Below are 23,096 nucleotides of genomic sequence, written 5' to 3'. Positions count from 1 at the left end.
TTTGTTTTTGATTGCTCTGGATTGATTTCGTGTGTGTGTAAAAAATTACATTCGGTTTTTGTGGCTTTTTATAGCCGAAATTACAAGTTTTTCTCTTTTATTTTTTTTTCCTATTTTCTTTGTTGTTCGTCTGCATGTACGGTTTTGATGCAAGGCCAACTGTATATGGAGATTGGCGTGGCGGGGGTACGGAGGTGCTAGCGTGGGTGATGGCGGTGGCGGCTGAAGAGGGAGTTGGAAACCCTAGGGTTTCTGAATTAGATTATGTCGTGGGCCACTGGGCTTGTAATTTTTTTGGGTCTAATATATTTTGTAAATGAACTTTGGTTTATTATTTTTGATTTTCTTTGTTGGGCCCGAGTTAAAATTGGACTCTACAGATGGCACGAGAGTATTTTATGGTAAGTTAAGTTCTAAAATTGTTTTAATTTAACTCTTATTTGTTTAAAATTTAACGTTAAATTTTTAATATTTTTGGGATATTTTCATAGGTAATCCACCAAATTTTTACAAGCTTATAATTTAACCCTAATTAGTTTTTTTTCCAATTTAGTGTAAAATTTGTCTTCTTAACCCTCAACTTTTGTCAAGCTTAATTTGTTCATATAAGTAGGGGTGAGCAAAACTCGATTTGACTCGAAAAAATCCAAAAAATTTCGAATTTCGAGTTAAACGAATTGATTTATTTGAATTAATTGAGTTATTCGAGCCACCTCGAATTTTTTTTTTGAATTTCGAGTTTAAATCAAGTATGATTTTCGAATTCGAATAAACCGAATATTAAACTATAACAATTTACATTATTACCCCAAACTCCTAAACTTCTTCACTTTCCTCCCAAAACTTTTACTCCCTCTCACTTTCCCCCATAACTTTTGCTCCCATCCCACCCCCCTTCTACCCCAAACCCATTCCAGTCCCCCTCCATTCTTTTTTGAATATTTCCCTCCCAAAATTTTACTATTCCCATTTAACCCCCCCAAAAAGTTTACTCAACATTCAAAACTTTTTATTTTCGCCTTAAATTTTTACTTCTCACCCTTTACCCCAAATAAAAATTTAAAATAATCCAAAAAAAATTCCTAAACCTAAATAATAATTTTCTTTATATTTATTATTTATATTATTAAATTAAATTTCACATTTTGTACTATTTATATTGTTGAATTGTTTTATAATATTGAATCTTTATAAATTTTTGCTAAAATTGAATTATTGATGATGGCATAAAATATTCATGTTAAAATTTTATATCTATCAATTTCACATTTTATCTTTAAGATAATTTTATTAAAAATCACATTTTTACATTTAATATATATATTTTAATTTCAAAATACATAGTGATTAGAAGATAATCAAGCAATTAAGCAAGCAAAGAAGTTAACCCGTATATAAAAGATTAATAAATAAATTATAAGGGGATGAAAGTTAATAACAAATTTGATTACAGTGGGTAACAGTGATTACAAAGACCTAAAATATTTTTTTTAATTTAACTCGAATAAATATATTTGATTCGATTCGATTGAACACTCATCTCTACATATAAGGAACAAATAATTCCATTTTAGCTCATTACAGGGGTGAAACCAAGGGCTGGCAGGGCCCCGACACCCCCTAAAATAGAAAATTTTTCATTTATGCCCTTTGAAATTTTTAAAATTTTAAAATAGCAAAGGTAAAATTGCACTTTACCCCCTAAAAATGATAAAATTTTAATTTAATCCTTTAATAATTATAAAGATATAGAAAATTAAAATAGTAAAATTATATTTTTACTATCGTAAAAATTACAATTTAATTTCTCCCCCTAAAAAAATTTTCTAACTTCGCCCCTACTCATTACATGGATTATAATAAGTATTAAAATTTATTTATAATCATTTTTAAAATAAACATGCACTTTTTTTTTCAACAATCTTTTAAAAATTAAAGATAAAATGTTAAAATTGATACATAAAGTTACGGGATAAAAAATTAGTGTATGTATATATATATATTAAAGTAATGTTTTAGAGAAAAAAAACTGAAATAAACTTAGGTGGCGGGCTTCAATATTTAACAAGTGGCGCCATATTAATAAGGCACATGAACATTAGGTTCTGTTTGATTGGGGGAATTGGTTTTCCGGAAAATCATTTCCACCTTTTCCGGTGTTTGATTGGTGGAAAACATTTTACATTTGTAAAATGAAATCCAAAGAACGGCGAATTGGCTTACAATTTGGGGAAAATGTCTTACGCTTCTAATTTCCGTAAGACATTTTCCGGAAACTCCTCTCTATCCCCTTTTTCGTTCCTCCCTTCATCTCTGGTACAAAACACTGATTCTGTTTATCAATTTTCCACTAACCCCCCCAAGAAGTCCTTCATTCCTTCATTTCCTCGGTTCCCTCTTCAATTATCGCAGTTTTCTTTCATTTCCCCGGTTCCCTCTTCTCCGGTTCCCTCTTCTCCATATCCGTCCAGATTACCGTTCCAAACTTGCTCAGTTTCCGACCACCATTTATTTTTGCTATCTCCACTCCAATTTCCGTCAGATTTGTGGGAAATTTCAGGTAACCTTTATTATAGATTTGATTTTTTATGGTTTTCAATCTGGTCGAAAAAGAGTTGCTGGGTTTGTATTTTTTGTCCCGATATTTCTATAATTTTTTTTTCACTTTCACTCCATTTGTTTGATGTTAAAGTCGCAATTTGATTTTCTTTTATCCTGGTATGATGCACAGCAGAAAGGGTTTTAGGTTTTTTTGCACTAAAATTGGGTAATGCAAGGTGTTGATTTCATATTTTGCTATTGTCAAGCTTGCTGAACCTACCTGAACTGTATATTGATTTGCATTGTTGTATGGCAAAACTGTATATTAGGTAGTTCTTTCAATTCGAGTGTTGAGAAGTCTCATCGATTTTGACTTTCGAATGTGTTTTTCTTGACAGTATATACTGGTTTGCACGATTAGCTTGTTTGAAAGGTATATTATGGTGACTTTAGCTTATTTCTTTTTAATTTTGATGATGATAATCTGTTTTAGAAGTAAAAGAATTAATTCTTGTTGTAACTCTCAAGTTGGAATCATATTTCTTTCCTTGAAACTGGAAACTGCAATGTAATTCTTGACACTTGGTCCTACACGCATATGCATTATTTTCAATACTTTCTGCTTTCTTTCATTCTTTCCACATACTTTATTGCTGTAGTCAGAAGTTTGGTTCATATGCAATTATGCATACAAGCTCAAGTCGTCCAGTCCATTGTTAACACTAACTGGAAACAGTAGCTTTTCTTTGTTTACTCGTTCAGGCTGATCCAAATTTATGTGAAATTGTTTCTTTCTTTGTCTTTGAATATCCATAGTTGGTTCCTTAGTTACCAATTGCTACTTTCCTGGTTGTGAAATTTTAAGAGAGAGAGGACATGGCAGAGGCATTTCTTTCACCCCTTGTCGATACCATGTTGGACAGCTTGAAGTCGTGGTCCTTGAAAGGGCTGGAACTTGCTGGGAGCCTCAAAACAGAAGTTTAGAGTCTTGAAAGTACTCTTACTACAATCCAAGCTGTGCTCTAAGGTGCAGAGGAGAAGCAATGGAAGAGTGAAGCTATCAAGAACTGGCTTGGGAAGCTCAAACAAGCAGCTGACGATCTAGAAGTTGTGCTTGATGATTTCAACACCGAAGCTCTAAGTCGTAGCCTGCATACGGATGCAAGAAGCCAGGTTACCGCCTTCTTTTCTTTGCGGAATCCGCTCTTGTTTCGCTTAGATATGGCACGTAAGTTTAAGAATGTAAGGGAGAAATTAGATTCCATTGCTGGGGAGAAAAGTAAGTTCCACTTGAGACAGGGTGTGGGAGAAGCTGAAATTGAGCGAAATGATGATAGGCAAACCAGCTCCCTTGTGAAAGAATCGGAAGTACCTGGCAGAGCTGATGAGAAGGAAAAGACGGTGTAAGAAAGTGAGAGGAGAAGATTCGCCCAACATAGCCCACATTCCATTCATTGAAATCCTTAACTAGGTGATTCTCTACTTTTGAATTTTAATTTTAAATAAGAATATTCATAGTTTGAATCACATTCAAGAGTTATGTAAAAAGGATTTGAGCATTACATTTTTGTGAATAAGGATATTTACATATGCTGTATCATTCATTCATATATGTTATTAATAGTTTTCATTTGATGAATCTGGGATATAATTGTCTAAATACATTTTCAAGCAAAGAAACATTGGCGAGTGAGGAATTTTGTTAAATTCAATGATCTATTCTGCGATTTCAAAAGGAAAAAGAAACATTGCATTAAGTTCATAGACCAGTTCTATCCCCCATAAAAGTAGGTAAGAATAAATAGATGGCAAATAATTTTAGCTTCTAACTTTTTATGGTCATCACACATAACTTCGTTAAACTCTATTATGTATCTGTGCATAAGCATGTTGGTGGTGGTTTTGTTGACAAAGATTTTCTACAAACCAACCATGAAAGCAATGTATATATATCCCCAGTTTTCCATCCACTTAACGTTTGGAAAACTGTGGAGCTTTACGAGCTTTCTCGAGACCAACTTTTTTCCTCTCCACCACCCTTGAATCTCTGGTCAAAAGCCCTTCTTTCTTCAACGGGCTCCTACGATCGGCACTCACCTTCAACAATGCACGAAATATAAAAATTTAAAATATAAAATATAAATCATTGCAATATATGTAAAAAAAATTTAAAATATAAAAATTTATTAATATATATTAATATATGTAAAAACAACTTTTCCGGAAAATATTTTGAAATCATCAAACAATGAAAATATTTTACATGATTCAATCAAACACCGTAAAATATTTTCCAAGAAGTCATTTACTGAAATGTAAAACATTTTCCGAAATCATTTTACGGAAAACATTTTACTGCCAATCAAACAGAGTCTTAATGTATTAATATTTTATGGGTCTCATTAGATGCTATTGCTTAGTGCAAAATGAAAAAAGAGAGTTGTACACGTTATAATGTTTGAATATTATATACTTATTATGATAATAATTATAAAAAAACCAATCGCTTAGAATATGATTCTTTTGATTTTAGTAGTAGTAATTTAAGGAATTTTAAATAACTTCATATTCTTCGATTATTATATTATATTATTTTCATTTTAAAAAAATTAAATTAAATTAAACTCGATTCTAAAAGTTAAAAATATATTATTATATTATAGTATTTTTACTTTTTCAAACATAATATTTTTGATTGGTTGTAAATTTTACAACAAATTTTTAATACATAAATATAATATGAATGTTTCTACTTCGCATTTGGAAATGCCCAAAACGATAGAATGTTGGGGCGTTTTGAATCAATTACCGGAATACTGGTCAATTGTCATCCTATTTTATTAATAGCTTGAATAGAAGAAAGCAAGCGAGAAGGAAGCGGACACGAGGACATTTGGGAAATAAACGGCCAGGATCTTCCCAACCCAATATCTAATTTCATTGGGTCAATCTTCCCTTCCTTCAAACTTGATTGGCCCACGTCAACACTATGACATGTTCTCTCCTGCTACTCACCTGGGAAACTTCCGTCTAACGTGGGACACAACAAATATAAAATGCTCGACCCGCGACTCTTTCTTTGAAAAATGCTCATTTCATTTTAAACACTACAACCATTCCACTTTCAGAGGGGAGGAAAAAAAAAAAAAAATCTCAAAGAGGCTTCTCCACAGATAAGTGTTGAGGTGGAGTGATGGCTGGCTCATTCAGAGCGCGCGGCTCTTTGGTGGTTCTAGCGATAGTCTTGTCCGGTGAGTGTCGTGCCTGTTCCTCATTTGTTAATTCCGCTTATTTCATGTGATTCCGTGTTCTCTGATTCTTTAACTGTTTGAGACGAAACGTGTTAGATCTAGTTTTGTTTGATAATGTTTTCCTCGCAAATCGGCGCATGCTTAGATCTGATTTAGGTTCTACGGATTCTTGTAATGCATTACATCATCAAATGAGAGTTTCGGCGATCTCATATCATTTGTTTTTGCTCCATTGATTTCAGAACTAGAAATTTCTGGATTATGAAATGAATGTCTCGGAAATTAGTTTGATTCGAACAAAATCATGTGTTTTCACGTATTTTATTTTAATTTTCCATTTATGGTGAAGCATTTCTAATATGGAAGTTGCAATGTTATGAGCGTAAATATTCTAGAACTTCGTTAGGATTCTGTTCTATCTTGATCTTTCCACGTGGCCGCTTTACCAAATCTGATATTTGATGTCTAATTCAATGGATGGTGACTTTAAATAACTTTGGCTAACATAATGATTTAACTTTGGCTAACATAATGATTGAGTTTAAAAATGACCATAGAGTGATATTGGAAAAGGACTGTATAATGGTTAGCATCGTGTAAACTTTTCAAACAGGATGTCTTTTTGCACTCTCGATTGCAAAGGAGGAAGCCGCGAAATTGGGGACCGTAATTGGAATTGATCTTGGTACAACGTATTCTTGTGTTGGTGTATACAAGAATGGTCACGTGGAAATTATAGCCAATGACCAAGGAAACCGTATCACACCATCATGGGTGGGTTTCACAGACAGTGAGAGGCTGATAGGTGAAGCTGCTAAGAATCAGGCAGCTGTTAACGCAGAGAGGACCATCTTTGATGTCAAAAGACTTATTGGAAGAAAGTAAATCTCATTCTCCCATGTTTCTTGGTTTATTGTAGGGGTTGGTTGGTAAATAATGCTTACTGCGGGGGCTTTGTTCTTTGCAGGTTTCAAGATAAGGAGGTCCAGAGGGACATGAAACTTGTTCCCTACAAGATTGTCAACAAGGATGGAAAACCTTATATTCAAGTAAAGATTAAGGATGGAGAGACCAAGGTTTTCAGTCCTGAAGAGATTAGTGCTATGATTCTGGGTAAGATGAAGGACACAGCCGAAGCTTTCCTTGGGAAGAAAATCAAGGATGCAGTGGTCACTGTTCCTGGTGAGTGCACCATAAGAAACAATGTTCTCAGCTCAAAATGGTTACTTCTGTTGGATCCTTGATTATGCTCAAATTATCTCTGTTTTATTTGCAGCTTACTTCAATGATGCCCAGAGGCAGGCCACCAAGGATGCTGGCGTTATTGCTGGGCTTAATGTGGCAAGAATAATCAATGAACCAACTGCAGCTGCCATTGCCTATGGTTTGGACAAAAAGGGTGGAGAGAAAAACATTCTTGTTTTTGACCTTGGTGGTGGGACATTTGATGTCAGTATCTTGACTATTGATAATGGTGTATTTGAGGTTCTTTCCACAAATGGAGACACTCATTTGGGAGGTAAGCATCTTTATTGTTTTCTTATAGGATTATAAAATTTTTTTCAACACTGGATCTTTGTTTACGGTCATTTTTCTTGCAGGTGAGGATTTTGATCAGAGGGTTATGGAGTACTTTATTAAACTGATCAAGAAAAAGCATGGAAAGGATATCAGCAAAGACAACAGGGCACTTGGGAAGCTTAGGAGGGAAGCTGAGCGTGCCAAAAGAGCTCTTAGCAGCCAGCACCAGGTCCGTGTGGAGATTGAATCACTTTTTGAAGGTGTTGATTTCTCTGAGCCACTGACCAGGGCCCGTTTTGAGGAGTTGAACAATGATCTGTTCCGAAAGACAATGGGACCTGTGAAGAAGGCAATGGAAGATGCTGGTTTGGAGAAACGCCAAATTGATGAGATTGTTCTTGTCGGTGGAAGCACTAGAATTCCAAAGGTTCAACAACTCCTTAAGGACTACTTTGACGGAAAGGAGCCCAACAAGGGTGTTAACCCAGATGAAGCAGTTGCTTATGGTGCTGCAGTGCAAGGAGGAATCTTGAGTGGAGAGGGTGGTGATGAAACCAAAGGTACATTTCATCTCCCGTGCTTATAGCTCATGAAAGTGTTATAATGGAATAAACTATGGCTGATATTTGTGTATAATGTTTTATGCACAGACATTCTTCTCCTTGATGTTGCTCCACTTAGTCTCGGTATTGAAACTGTCGGTGGGGTCATGACAAAGTTGATTCCCAGAAACACTGTTATCCCTACCAAGAAGTCTCAAGTTTTCACCACTTATCAGGACCAGCAGACCACCGTCTCCATTCAGGTATTTACAAATACTATTAAAAATACTTGAGAATTGGATGTTTCTGGCAATGCTAAGAACTGGAAGTCTTTGAACCTTATTTGGATTTGTTTTGGACTGATGTCAGGTGTTTGAAGGCGAAAGGAGTCTCACAAAGGATTGTAGGTTGCTTGGGAATTTTGATCTTACTGGAATTCCTCCAGCTCCAAGGTTTGCACTCTCCCTTTGTCAATTCTGCACTTGTATATTGAATGTATCGACTTAATGTTGTGACAACTCAACTGCACAGGGGAACCCCTCAAATTGAAGTTACGTTTGAAGTTGATGCAAATGGGATTTTAAACGTGAAGGCAGAAGATAAGGGCACACATAAAACAGAGAAGATCACTATCACCAATGATAAGGGTCGTCTGAGCCAGGAGGAGATAGACAGAATGGTTCGCGAGGCAGAAGAATTTGCAGAGGAGGATAAGAAGGTGAAGGAAAGAATCGATGCTCGCAACAGCATTGAGACTTACGTCTACAACTTGAAAAGCCAGATTAGCGACAAGGATAAGCTCGCTGACAAGCTTGAATCCGATGAGAAGGAGAAAATTGAAGCAGCCGTGAAGGAGGCCCTTGAGTGGCTTGATGACAACCAGAATGCTGAGAAGGAAGACTACGAGGAGAAGCTCAAGGAGGTTGAGGCTGTCTGCAACCCCATTATCACGGCTGTTTACCAAAGATCTGGCGGAGCCCCAGGGGCTGGAGGATCAACCGAAGAGGAGGATTCGCATGATGAACTTTAAAAATCTCTTAGCAATATCGAGGGTTGGTGATGAACAAGCAAGAGTGAGGATGAGGAGAGCGTAGGGTAGTTAAGACGAGGATTTTGTAAATTTTTCTCATGGTATATTGCCCCCCTGCCCCCCCTTCTTTGCTTGTCTTTTTGTTTTTTTTTCCCTTTATTTTATTTTATTTTTGGTGAAGATAGAAGATACAGTTGAAGGGATGTTTTGTTTGCATTACTTTATATTTTTGCTTATGTTATGTTAAACAACTCAATTCTTTCTAAAATTTTGTGTCATCGAATAATGGCGAACTTGTGAAGGACCGAAAATCAGAAAAGTTGATTAAAAATTATCATAAGAATATGATATTTGGGGAATTTGTTTGTTTTCCTTCGCCTGCCATTTGCTACTCTTCTGGATTTGCTGCCAGATATCGCAAAGGGGTTGAGGCATTATCGCCTTGATTGAGATTGAAGAGGAGCAACCCCGCTGCATTGGAGAAGCTAAAGCAAAAGAGGAATTAATAATAGTAAAATATTTATTTTATTTTAATTAAACTTTTGATTCGGGTTACTAAATGAATTGAAATGCGCTTTCTTAGAGGGGGGAAAGAAAGGATTGTTTTCCTGTGACCTTAATTAGGTGAAATGGTGGCCTAATCATCTTTTCATTAAGAATCAGCTTGGCTGCTGCATAAAACTGAAGCATCACGGGTGTGAATTTAGGAGCAAATGCTTGAAAAGGTTTACCTCCTTTTGCAAATTATGGTTCTCAAGGATATTGTGTCAGTCAGTCAGTCATCCTTGAGTTCATCAGAGCTAGCTTTCAAAGAATCGTAGTCCTTTTCCAGTTGTTTGTTCTTAAATGGAGCACGCTGATTTTTATACCAAGGGCTGTTGTTGGCCAAGCTCTTTTGTTAGTTGTGACTTCCTCTCCGATTCAAGTTTGGTTTCAACCCAAAGACTTCTCAAGAAACTGAGCTTGAGTCGCCGTAACCCTTCTTTCTTTCCACCTCACCATCTCTATCTCCTTCATTAACATTCTCATACTCCATCCTACACTTCTGACCTGACTACCATCACCAATATTGCTGGACCCATGAAAACATTCCTTTCACCGCTATAAAAGAAGCTCTAATCATATCAGTGTACGAGTTACCAAGTATTGGTTGTTTGCCGCATGAACAAGGAAGTGGAAATATGAATCCCACATCGAGAAGGAAAATAAAATGCAAATTTGTTTTAAACAATGGAGGGAAGCTGTAGAACGTAAGGGTGGAAAGAGACCGTTGTAGCCTCGATAAATTCCAACCCTAAACCCGCCTTGGTTTGGGTGAACAGCTGCTGAGGTCTTTTTCTAGTGTTTCCCTCGTGTGGTTAAAAAAAGAAACACTAATGCCCAACGAGTGCTGTCTCGCAAGAGGAGTAGAAGGTCGGGTTGGGTATGCTTTAATGTGTGCTAACAGCTATCAGGTCCTCGCTTCTTGGCCACCTCATTTTTTTTATTTAAAAGTATAAATGCAATTGATAATTCCGTTAAAAATAAATAGTCTCCGTACTCTTAGAATTTAATTTTTTAAAATTATTTTTGTAGAAATTTAATTGATATTTTTTATTTAAAAATATAAATGCAAGTGTTAATTGCATTAAAATAAATATGTATTGACATTTTGAAACAATATAAATCAATCTTGACATTTGTGGGAGTTTAATTCAAAGGGATAGTGATATATAAAATTATAAAATTCTTCTAATACAATATATCTTAAAAGATTCAATAAGGATGGAAGAACAAATGAATGTTAAAATTTAATTCAAAAAAAATTTTAAAATTGATAGTAAAGTTGGATTTAATTTCTGTGCATATACTAATAATGGTTAAACTTAATATGACTTTAATTTGGTAACTGTTAAATTTTAAAGTTAATATCCAAAATAGGGTAATATTGAATTAAATTTAACAATTATTGATAAAGAAACTATAATTAAGTTTAAAATAGAATTGGTTAAACTTTAGAATATATCTAAATGTATTCTAAAAACTTGTATCAAATAAAAATCAACATTCTAAAACCAATGAAAACAAAGTTGCATTTAAACAAATTAAAATCCAACTCCTTAGAAGAAATTAAAATTTAATTTAAATAATAAATTCTAAAACATTTTTAAAAATGTTTAAAAATTAAAAATGTAAAAGTAAGATAATAAAAGTAAAACAAAAGTAACAAGGTTTCATACATCTAAAACACATAAAAGGATAGAAATTAGATTGTGTCATTGGCTAATCTCATACATATCCAAGTTGATCGTCGCTAGAATACATGAACTGCAGCAACTTAGCCAATTAATTACAATGACTATGGTGTTATACATATGATCAAAAGTTTGTGTAAATATTTTAAAAATTAAAAATATTCTGTGATTAAAGTTTAATTTAATAAAAATAGAGAAAATTAACAACGATTAACCATTATTTTTAAAAATTGATGTGAAGAGATTAACATTTAATTATTGATAAAGAAACCATAATTAAAATTTAGGAATATCTCTAAAATATAATATGTAATAAATTAAAAACAAAGGAAGAAAATCAACTTTCTTATTATGTGTTTTGAACACTTCAATTTCCACTTTCTATCGAGTAATTTATTATTATCGTACACGACATCTATTAAATTAAGTTAAAAAAAGATATACAGATTGGGGCTGGGGGGGGGGGGGGCTCATTCCGCCAATAACTGGACAACTGAAAACAAATTTGTGCTACTACACCAGAAATAAAAGTTGGAAGCAATCGTTATTCCTACTCAACTCCCCGATAGTTTTGATTAAAATCCAGCTTTGGGGTTGCCTGAGGCAGCTGCTACAACTCCCATCCCACCACCACCTGCTGCTGTACCACCATCCTCACCTGTTTCCTTAAAAGCAACTGTGTCACCATTCATCTCTTGCACCAGTTCATCCATCTTCCGAAACTGATATGGCCATCTTGCATTGTAAAGGAACTGACGCAGATCGAACCTATTATCCTCTGGCGAATAACTCTGCAACACGGAATGCACCAAGATTACCAGGCTTTTAATCGGGACCATAGATTATTGACGCCTTTTAATGTTTACATACCTCGGCATGATATGAAGGTGTCAATACAGTCATTTTGTGTCGGTTGATGGAATAGTATTTGAAGAAATGTTTTACTTTATCAGCCACCTCTGATGGAGTTAATGTTGCACCCCATTTATAGCAAAGGTTCTGCAACAAATAAGACAGTACCCGAAAAATTGAGTATCTGCAACAAAGCAACTGATTTATGAATGTTTCAACTTGTAGTTTCTTCGAACCATGCCAACACTCGGATTTTAGATTTTCTTCATGCAGTTACTCCACAAGCTCGAATTAGAAATTTCAAGCTCACGGAAAATACATGGTCTATGGTATTTAGCCATTTTCAAGTAAACACAATTATTTGAAATAATATTCTAGAGATATAAAAGTATTCAAGTGGAAGTTGAGTCCACAAATATAATATCTGAAGAGAAAACGTCCCCTCCCATAGGAATTATACATGGCCATCAAGATATCTACAGACCAGAGAACATTGAATGAATGCTATCTAGTAGATAGAGTCTAGTAAATAAGCGTTAGGAGTTCAATGATCAAACCTTGAACATTGATACTGGACCACACCGGAAAATTTTCCGCAGCCTCCCATAGACTGATAGCTCCTCATATGTCATTCCCATGTCCACTTCATCCAGCTGTTTCATGCAGAATGTAGAATTAAATTGCCCGTATTTTAATTAAATTTTATGATAAAAAACCGAACAGAAAAGAAAAGCTTTTAAGAAATTTAATAAAATTATGAAGGCCCAGGGGAACAATACCTGGCTGTAGTTGGAACGAATGGGCTCCAGTTCAGCGGTGGGTGGAGCAGCTTCGATTTCTGCCAAGGATGAGTAACCAAGATGATTGGCAGCCCACCGCAAAAATGTCCGAAGGTCCTGTTTGCTAATACTACCAATTGGGTTTATATCTGCTGCACTGCAGTCATACTGTAAAAGATATTAAAAATAAATTCCAGTCAGATTTTTTTTTGTTGTTGCATATCCTGCAAGTGCAGAGAGTTGTTAGCTGAGCTAACTGTCGGATAGAATCATATGAATAAAACATTAATTATATATACCTAATTATGAGGAGAAAGAAAAGAAAAAGGTAAAGTATAGACCTTAGTAAGGTAACCCCGTAAGGCTTCATCTACATTGGAGCTACCTAAAACAAGATAAAACCCTTTTTTGTTGTGAACCCAGGGCAATAATGATGCTAACATAAAAGCTAGCACCATTCTAATTCGAGCTTGAATGTTCTGTAATCCCAAGTTCTCAACACTGGATCCCCCATCAACCTGCAAAACAGAAAATGATCATTTCAGTCACACATCTATATAAAATGATTGACTAAATAGTTTTCTCTGACAATATATTTCAAGAAGAGAAATAAAAGACATTTCCAAGAGCTGATGATGGCAATAATCTTTATACTCTTATCGTTAATTTTGGTACTCATGGACAGCATATATTAGCATTTTGCCCTAAGATGCCATTGAACTGCTATGGTATCTGCTGGGACTGTTGACCCTCCGGAGGAAATTAGAAAATAACTTGTCATCGCAAAGCTAACCTTATAACGTGGTCTTTTTCCAGTAACAGTCTGAAACAAGGATAGCAGAGATGAAACAACACCATCTATGCAAACATCAAGATGCCATGAACCAATCTCATCTGCTAATACCTTAGCCCGTGTTTTTGTGGCTTCGGAACTGCAACAAAAGGACGTTCTTAAAATTATAATGTAAGATTTCTAGAATGTACAGCTACAATCAATCTGAAACAGAAAATATTTTCCTCAAACAGAAAGATCAACCTGAACCAAAAAGAATGGTCTTTAGGTGATATTTACTACCAACTAATATATATCCAATTCTCTAAAGAATTTGAGAAACCTTTTTAAGATACTTTTCTTGACAGCAAACATGTAGATGGAAGGGTTCTCCTTAACTTTCTAGTAAAATCAATAAATCGATCTAAAGAAAGAACATTGGGATAGCGGCGCAAAAAATTCTTCAAGAGCAACCATAAAGGGGACTTACTAGAACTATAGAAGTTAATAGCAATGATTCATACTGGATTAAGAAATTTTATTGTACAGTGTAATGCTGTTCTCCCTCTGTAGTGTTAATACTTAGTACCATATGTTTTCTCAGTAGTCAGCTCAAGAAAGTCAAGACTCACAACCAGCTTGAAGAAAGAAGAGCAATGGATGTATGCTGTGACCTGACCTGTTTTCAGAACCCATGTAGACCGTATAGAATATACGTTTAGCAAATTCCTTGCTGTCAGTTGGAAACTTTCCATCAGTGTAATTCCCGATCCGTATTGCATCAGCTTTAACTTGTTCATCTCCATTTGCAATTTCTGAAACACAGTATGTATGCGCAAAATTAATTATTAACAGAAAATATGATGCAGAAGACTCGTCAGTAAGGGTTTCAGTGACAGGAAAAGATTCTTGACGAATTGAAGTTCAAAACTCCAATAAAAAAGCAGAAAAGAAGCAGTGCTACTTGGCAGCAGGATACAATGAAATCATAAATTAACCTTTGACAACAAGTTGGCACATGCATCCAACTATAGCAGCTACAGAGGAACTGTCTGCGCCACCAGAAAGAGGAAGCAAAAAACCAGAAGCTCCACTTCTTCTTAAATAGTCCCATAGCCAACAGCCAGGACCAAATGCTATTTCTTCCTCAGGAGAATGGTACATGATCTTCAATTCATAACATAATGCAATTAGGTAATAAACAATCACTAATACAGAGAAGCTTTTTATTTTCACAATAATGTTTTCTGAGCAAGAACGAACCTTCTGTGGACTAGAAAGTAACATTTTCAGGTTAAAAGGTTTGCAAATATTGTAAGGTACAGCTACAGATGAGACTTTGGTTTTGCAACTTGCTTGTTCTTGAAAACTACTTATGGATCCTCTTAAACTAGCAACCTGTAGTTAACAAAGAAATGCAAAAATTTCAGTATAATTTTTCATATGCATAAGAATTGGAAAATGCGGCAAACCCTAACTTGCCACCAATTTGTATAAATAGAATCTTCTTGTTGTGACCATTAGGCATTAATAGTAGTTTGTCTTCAATAATCGCCTTCATATTATTTATTTATTGGACTGCTTGTGGCAGAGATTCTCGTAATAGGAGATCATCATTTTTCCCTTCTCTTTTATGCAAAAAAACCTTAACAAAAGGTAATACATTCATAGCATTCAAGCTTCAAGTAAGAATACTTTTTTAATACCCAACAAAAATATATTGGAGTGCAAAGTTATAACATACCGCATCTAAATCTACTTGAGCAACCACAACCTCAACATCCTTCAAGGAGAACTGTGAGCCTTGAGCAACAACCTCTCCGTTCACAACAACACAGGAACACCCATCTGAAATAAATAAATTAGTGCTCAATAAACCAAACAATATTTTTGCACGAAAGACAACACATTTTCTACTGGTGCAGAAGAACCAAAGCAAGATTACTACTTAAACCATATCGCTAGTTAAATTTATGCTGGAACCTAGAGTAAAGTTACCATGAAATAAAGTGGGAAATAAAGCATGTTATTTACCATAATACAGCCGTGCACCATCACAGCCCTGGTGGTTACTGTACATGTAAACCCCTCCACGAGTATGAGTAGCACCTATAAAAGCACGAAGTCGAAGGTCTAGCTTTCTCAATTGATGGTGACTCCCACTGGCATTCAGGAAAACTTCAACCCCATTTAATGCAAGCTCGGTATGGGGAGGATTAGGAGTAAAAAGCTCTTCACAAATTTCTGCCGCAACAGCTCTAACAAGGGATCAAATAGGTTCAAATATTAGTGTTTCATCAAGAACCCATGACAAACTTTCATATGACGAGCGATGTAACCTATTTGCATGTTAAGTTACATTTGCATCATTACATAGAGAAGACATGATCTTATGATGATCGATATCCGGTTATGAAATCATTATGAGCTAAGGCATAAAACTTAATGGAAACTGATAATAGCAGGACCAGCAGTGTTAAGCTTACGTGTCTAAAAACTGAATGTATCCGTAACCAAAAGGCACTGAGGTCTGTGATAAGGCCTCAGAAATTTCAGGTGGGAGCTGAAATTCTACAAGCTGGTCCTTTTGCTTCCATGTGGTAAACCAGCGAAGCTCCCTGTAATTGCCATCATTTGCAAGCCACATCTTTGGTCTTATCATGACAATTTTCCGGTTAAAACACAAAACTTGACAATTATAACGCTCTGATCCTCTAATGATAGGCATTCCTATGCTGCACAATATGCCGTCCGTCCAATCACCAAGAAGTATTTCTTTCAAACACTCCCACCTGCAAACAAATAATCCCAACTGTCATTTCAGAGAAGCAAAATACTAGTTGTGTCATTCAAACAACCAAGCATTATCCAGAAAAAAAAGAAAAAAAAAAGAGGCACTTTCCTAAATAAAAATACCAAATGTTTCAGTTTATACTGTAAATTAAGCAAAAAAAAAAAAAAGAAGCAAAAACCATACGCTGCATTCCATAAAGAAATAACCAGTAATCACTACAATTCAATTCTAATAACCAACAAACGACTGATAACCCAAGTTTTAATAGCCTCACAAAGCAAAGCAAAGCTCCAAGAATCTCTCTCTCTTTTTTTTTTTTGGGGGGGGGGGGGAGAGGGGAATAAAAAAAGGGAACTTACGCGTGATTGACTGTATCGAGTTCCAAGAAATGATCTTCACAGCCATAGCCAGTGATTTCGAGCTCGGGTCCGAGCCTGATGACAGCACCAACTTCTTTTGCCCTTGTTATGGAATCCTTAATGTGCTTCAAATTGCAATCAAAATCCATCGCCCATTGGTTCAAATTACAGGTGGCGACTTTCAACAGTCTCATCTTTGAGGGAATCTCTTAAAAACAATTAAAACACCCAAAAATTAAAATCAGTTCACTCAAAATCACTTGAAAAGAAGAAGAAGAAGAAGAAGAAGAAGAAGAAGAAGAAGAAAGGGCAGCGGACGGGAAATACGAGGTGGGTGTTTCGATATGGGACAGAGAATTAGCGGCCTTGTATTTGGCGCTTCAGATTCGGTTTTATACAGGACTTTAAGAAAGAAAGACAGAGACTTTGAATTCGGGTTAACGGGTTCAAGGCTCCAGGATCCTTGGACGGGTTTAACTGCTGTTTTGGTTTTGACCTTTGACTTTTTTTAGTTTGACACGTACAATGACAAAATGTCTAACTGTCTATGAAAACACGTCGTTTGACGCGTGTCAATGGGATCCCCCCTCTTTTTTTTTTGCTGCATTTTATTTATTTATTTTTCTTAATTTCTTTTTTTTTCCAAAGAAATTCTTATTTTTCTTTCCAATTCCCTATTGCAGGATTTGGGAACATAAATTTAGATTTATATTTTCAAATATATTTATTTAAAAATTAAAATACTTAAAATTCAAGATTTTAAATGAATTGAAATTTAGTATTTCAACAATTCAACTTTAGATTTGAATTTCTAACTATTTTAATCTTCAAAACATTTTTACAAATATTATACATATATATTATTTTGCTCAATCACTTCAAAAACATTTTTCAGCTTTGAATTTAACGCTAATTCATTTTTTATTATAAAATTATTTGAGTTATAGAAAGTTTTATCTTATTATTTCAAGACAATTATTTTAGTTTAAAAATTAGTAACATGCGTAATTTCTAAATTATTTATGATATTTTTTATTTTTAATTATGTTACTAATTATATTATTTATATATTATTTATTATTAGTTTAGAGACCCGAAAATAAAGTAGCTTAAATTTTATTTTGGGCAAGGTTTTGTGGTTGAACTTTTAACATAGAATAGTATTAGTATTTTGGCTACAACTTGAGTTACAGGCCTCATTTTGGGCCCCATAATATACCGATTCAAAGATAATTAAAAGATTTAGCTAAAGCTATCTCAAGACTCAAGCCCAATAACGTTAGAAAGGCACTAAAAAATGACTTGAAAGTTTAACGCGGAAATCATAAAAAAAACCTAAAATATTTCTACTTTATGTATTCAATGGAACTTTTGTGTTTTCTCTGTTATATTTTTTTTGCTCTATAAATAAACATTACTATTTCTTTATGGGTTTCTAACCTTTCTTTTCTAGTCAAAGGTTAACCAAAATTTGAATCTCTAAAGTTTGTGAGATCTAATGATTCCTAATCTTTTCTTTACTCTTTAGTATTTGCATGTTTTCTAGATTAATCGAAATTGTTCAGATTTGTTAAATATTAGGCCGATATTTGATAGCTTAAAATGATTACTTTGTCAATTAGATAACTAGTTGATTGATTGATTTTTAATATTTGTGACGAATGCATGATCAAGGGCGAAATTAGGAATTTTTTTTAGAGGAGCCGAATTAAATTATAAGTTTTATGATAATAAAAATGCAATTTCACCATTTTAATAGCATATTTATAGTTTTTAAAGGATTAAATCAAATTTTTATCATTTTTAGGGGGCCAAAGTGTAATTTTACATTTATTAGAAAACTTAAAGGGTCTAAATAGAAAATTTTCTATTTTAGGGGAGGGCCCCCGCTAGTTTTGACCCCGTGCATGATTATTTATGTAGTGTGGGCATGTGATCTAACTTAAACAAATCATGATTGTGTGTTTATTGGTTAAAATTGGGTCACTTTCTTTCTTAATGCTATTGATAGATTAAACTCCTAAGCGATTGTTATAGGGTTATTTGTCAATATGAAAAGTAATTAACGGAAATTGTCCAGACCATCGAGAAGATAGGAAGAGATTAAGTTATTAGGCGATCGTCGGAAACTATAACTAATTTATTAAAAAATATTAAAAATCGTTTTTGCATAAATGATTAGAACCTTAAATCAAACGGATCGAAACTTTATCTCTAGCTAAAGTTTATCATATTGATTTTCTTATATTTTATTTTAATTTTAGTTTTTTAATTTTTTTAAATTTTATTTTACTTGTTTATTAAAGAAACAAAATTTTGTGAATTCTATCCTACCTATCACTTCTACTAATTATTATTTTCAAATAGATTTTATTTTTACGATTTCAACAATCGTACACTTATGTAGTTATTTCAAGACATAAAATCATTTTTAGTTAAAATTTCTTCAAAGTCACTGTATAACTAATTTCTTTGGTAACTAATACTAATTCAAGGTAGTTTGATCACCTTGAGAGAGGTGTTTGATAAGTGCAGTGGTGGTGATAGATGCAACGGAGGAGTGGCATTGGGTGAAGCAAATGAAATGAACGGTAAGAAGCTTTATGTTTTTGAAATATGATATTCGGTACCGTAATAGTACCGATCATATCGATCGTATATACTGTTATGATCTTCAACCAGTACCAAGTAAATTAGGTTCTATTATGTTTAAGATTTCATTCCGTTTGAGTCATTCTAGTATGTTTTGACTCATTTTGATCAATACCAGCTTGTACCAAGGCATATCAATTTGTACCGAATAGTATCTCAAACATTGTATTGAAACACATCAATACGTACTAGTACCAAGACAAAATGATACACTCATTGATATAAAACTTAAAGAAAAAAATTCCCTTAATTTTTTATTATAAATACTTGGTTTTAAAATTTATTTTAAAATCTAAAATTTATCTCTTATGAAATTGTGTTTGGATTTGCACAAATCCTAATTCATTTTACTGGAAATACAAAAATTTGGTTTTGAATTTCCATAAAATTTGTTGATGGAATTTAACTTTTGAGCACTTGTACATGTTAAGTGTTGTATGGTGTTTTTTAAATAAAAATTATAATAAGAGTAAATTATATTGCAAGTCACTCAATTATAGTTGAATTTATTTTTGGTTACTCAACTATTAAAAGTTTTAAATTTACCACTCAATTAATTAGGTTTATTTATTTTAACTGGTTTTAGATGCTTGACAAAAAGGTGAGGTAATAGTTCAAAATTTAGTATAATAATAAACTTAGCCCTCAATTTTACATATTGTGTTAATTTAGTCATAATTTTAAAAATAACTTTTACCCTAATTCTTAAAATTCAAAGAAATATATATATATATATATATAAAATGGTGGTGTATTTTCTTTTCTTCAACTTAAATGACAAAAAGAACTCCATGCTAATTAACATCATGAAGAAGGCTACAAAAATTCTCTTAGCCGAAGCCATGATTTAAAAATATCCTCCCTCTTCATCTTAAAACCAAAGGTGAAGAAAGACTATGAAAATCACACAAACTTTATACAATTGCAGTTTCTGTTGCCCCTGCAAGTAAATCATACATTTAATTTCGGATCTTGATATCTTGTTGGGGATCTTCCTTGTGACCTTGTTCCGGAAATCCTTGCAGTTTTGTCTGTGATTGCTGTCACGGTGGCTTTTATGAACCCAGGGGTTCTCCATGCTTCTATCAACCCCACGAACATTTTCCTTGATCTCAATATCTAAGCCTAATATAGGCACTATTATTCCATCTCCATTCTTCTTAGCGAATCTAGTACATCATCATCTTATTCTTCTCTATCAACTCCAACTGATTCAGGACTAACAGGCAAAAACAGGTCAACCACGATGTCCATGAGAGCAATAAGCACTGGAACCTTTTCTTGAAGAGAAAATGAAAAGGAAAACAATTAAAAAATGTATATATTTTTAATAGTTCTACATATACAATGTAAATTTTTATATATTTTTAGAAAATATTATGTATTTTTATATATTTCTTTGATATTTTTTAGAATTATGACCAATTTAAGATAATATGTAAATATTGAGGTTAAAATTTTTAAAATTATAACTAAATTGACATAATATGTAAAGTTGAAGGATGATTTTGTCATAATGCCAAAATTCCGTCAAGTATCTAACATCAATTAACAAAAATACAAAAAAAAAAAGATTAAAATTTTACTAATTGAATAACAAAAAAGTCTACCATAATTTAGTAACTTGCGGTGTGATTTATCCTTCTAATAATTACATTAAAACTAATTTTGTTGCATCTTAGGTATTTGTTGGTTTCCATTTTTAAGCTCATTTATTTAAGTTAATTGACTATTTCATTTCTTTTTTTTTAATAAAAGAAGATTTTAAGCATCCAGATTACAATCAACTTCTTCTAATATGCTTGTGACCTAACCTATCTTCTTGCAGTAGAAATTCAATCATAGAAGGTGGTAAGGGAAAACAAACTAGGCCCAAACTAGCTTGATATCCTAATTTAGCCATGAAATTTGCAGTTCGGTTGGCCTCACGAAATTAACGCCCCACTCTCTTTTGGTAAGATCTGCAATGTTCCTCGTTAGTGGCACAATGCTATCGTCATATTCCCCCATTGATTAATGGTGGGTTTGGATGAACAGTGCGTTTATCTGCGATTAGTGTAAAAACAACAATAGCGGTAAGAATAGATACCATAGCGTGAGACAAAAAGTAAGCTAAACGTACCACACTGCACTCCACTGTCCATCCAAATCTACCCCAAGTTCCACCGAAAGTTTTTGAATTCCTAACTCCCAAGCTATCAGTAAACCATCTAGCCCATAACTCCATATGGAAAATGGAGTTAATACCAAGATTTCTACATAACCTCATCTTCAAAAAAGTATAATGGATGGCACTACTTGTTGTCTTGAAAAGCTCCATCAATATTCAATTGCATCAAGAGAGAGTTGGGTTGGGGTGGATTGTCTGTTTTTTTTAGATTAACTAATTTAATTGTGAGTTCTAATTGTAATTTGAATTGACTTGTTTAATTGGTTCTTTTAATTATTTATAAGTAATTGGGTTTATATTTTTAGTTGGATTGGATTTTATATAGGTGTTGGATATTTAATTATTTGAGCTTTGTGACCGCATTGTCAATTTTCAGTGCCCGAGTACCATGATTGAATAAGAATCAACACTAAAACAATACTCAAATTTAATTAATTACGTGCGGCACCTGCAAATGTGACAGGTCAATTGTAATATAATTTGTACAATGGAATGCACAAGTACTCTGAGGGTCAAACCCAAAGAAGCCGACGATTAAGTGAATTCTAGCTACAAACATGCAAGTAAAAAGTCTAACCAACTACTTGCTATGTAAGGCCCCGAAAATAGGTCTAGTATTTTCGAGTAAGTTTACCGGGTTCCAAGTGAAAATTGGGAATTAATTTGGTTAATTAGCGATTTATATTCTTAATTAGTTAGCTTAATTTCATCTAAAAATTGGTAAATAATATTTTAGAAAATAAAAATATTTTTAGAAAATTTATTTTTAAGGTTTTAAATAATTTTTGGGTAAAAATAAATATTTTGGGTTAAATTAGAATTTAAAAATAATTTAAAATAGGGGTTTAATTGAGTGATTTAAAATATTAATTAAATGAGAATAATTTGAAAAACAAGAGAAATGTGTAAGAGGCTTTATAGCAAATAAACCATATTTTCAGAATTTTGGAGGGAAAGGAGCAAATTGTAAAACAAGGGAAAATGGGGAGTGGCTTGATGGCAAATTCCTCAAATTTTGAAAATCAAGTGAGGGTTTTCAGTTTTAAAAACTCTGCAACTACCCCACTTTTCACTCATTTTTCACTCGAATTGAGAGCTTTTTCTCTCCTTGTTTTTTTTTTGCTTGTTTTCATAAACCAAATATTAGAGAATAGATTTAAACCTTTTCTCTCCCAAAATTCTCTCTAAAATCTCTCGAAATAATTTTCAAAGTTGGGCAAAAAGTCATCCAAATTCTTCAAGCATTTTGATTCAAACTTCCAAATCAATGTTTTGAGTTCAATTGAAGGTAATCCTAATCTCTAAACTTGTTTTTAAGTTGATTTCAATAATTATTTGTTAATTAAAGTGATTATAATGGATTTCAACTTTAATTTCTTCTTTCTTGAACTTGAGGATCAACAATGGCGGATCTTTAATTTTGAGTTGGAATCCAAATATTAATGGATGTCTAAGCTCAAAATAGGTCTAATAAGAGGTTTTTAATCTTAAACCAAAAGATCAAACACGTTTTATGGATCAATTTTGAAAAATTCGAATTTGATTAAGAACATGGATGATTTTTCTGAAAAATTATGAAACGGATTAAATAATGAAATT

At 33.5% G+C, this 23,096-nt stretch overlaps 2 protein-coding genes across 2 annotated transcripts; one reads left to right on the top strand and one right to left on the bottom strand.

The window, feature by feature from the left end:
• Positions 1 to 5,621: 5,621 nt before the first annotated feature.
• LOC105791327 (luminal-binding protein 5) lies at positions 5,622 to 9,153 on the top strand. Its single transcript, XM_012619356.2, has 8 exons — positions 5,622 to 5,792; positions 6,406 to 6,673; positions 6,760 to 6,974; positions 7,069 to 7,311; positions 7,394 to 7,873; positions 7,964 to 8,118; positions 8,225 to 8,307; positions 8,387 to 9,153. Exons 1-8 carry the CDS (start codon positions 5,735 to 5,737, stop codon positions 8,883 to 8,885), a joined length of 2,001 nt encoding a protein of 666 aa, XP_012474810.1. The 5' UTR covers positions 5,622 to 5,734; the 3' UTR covers positions 8,886 to 9,153.
• A 2,295-nt stretch (positions 9,154 to 11,448) lies between these two features.
• On the bottom strand, positions 11,449 to 17,051 carry LOC105791326 (glutamine-dependent NAD(+) synthetase). Its single transcript, XM_052635164.1, has 13 exons — positions 16,676 to 17,051; positions 16,009 to 16,314; positions 15,557 to 15,780; positions 15,267 to 15,370; positions 14,786 to 14,920; positions 14,521 to 14,689; positions 14,202 to 14,337; positions 13,544 to 13,682; positions 13,092 to 13,268; positions 12,751 to 12,918; positions 12,529 to 12,624; positions 11,990 to 12,118; positions 11,449 to 11,910 (listed from the first exon to the last, which is right to left on the bottom strand). Exons 1-13 carry the CDS (start codon positions 16,867 to 16,869, stop codon positions 11,695 to 11,697), a joined length of 2,193 nt encoding a protein of 730 aa, XP_052491124.1. The 5' UTR covers positions 16,870 to 17,051; the 3' UTR covers positions 11,449 to 11,694.
• Positions 17,052 to 23,096: the final 6,045 nt, after the last annotated feature.

This window comes from Gossypium raimondii, chromosome 8 (assembly GCF_025698545.1).
Source record: "Gossypium raimondii isolate GPD5lz chromosome 8, ASM2569854v1, whole genome shotgun sequence".
Taxonomy (NCBI): Eukaryota; Viridiplantae; Streptophyta; class Magnoliopsida; order Malvales; family Malvaceae; genus Gossypium; species Gossypium raimondii.
Note: the sequence above shows the minus strand (reverse complement) of the source record. Positions and strands in the feature narration are given on the sequence as shown.

Bases quoted from the DNA above. Each gene is read 5' to 3' on its own strand.
- LOC105791327 (XM_012619356.2), top strand. From the start codon at position 5,735: ATGGCTGGCTCATTCAGAGCGCGCGGCTCTTTGGTGGTTCTAGCGATA. The intron at 5,793-6,405 runs GTGAGTGTCGTG...CTTTTCAAACAG, and splicing joins TCTAGCGATAGTCTTGTCCG to GATGTCTTTTTGCACTCTCG. The intron at 7,874-7,963 runs GTACATTTCATC...TTTTATGCACAG, and splicing joins GGGTGGTGATGAAACCAAAG to ACATTCTTCTCCTTGATGTT.
- LOC105791326 (XM_052635164.1), bottom strand. From the start codon at position 16,869: ATGAGACTGTTGAAAGTCGCCACCTGTAATTTGAACCAATGGGCGATG. The intron at 15,371-15,556 runs GTAAATAACATG...TATTTATTTCAG, and splicing joins TGGTGCACGGCTGTATTATG to ATGGGTGTTCCTGTGTTGTT. The intron at 14,690-14,785 runs GTTCGTTCTTGC...TATGAATTGAAG, and splicing joins TACTTTCTAGTCCACAGAAG to ATCATGTACCATTCTCCTGA.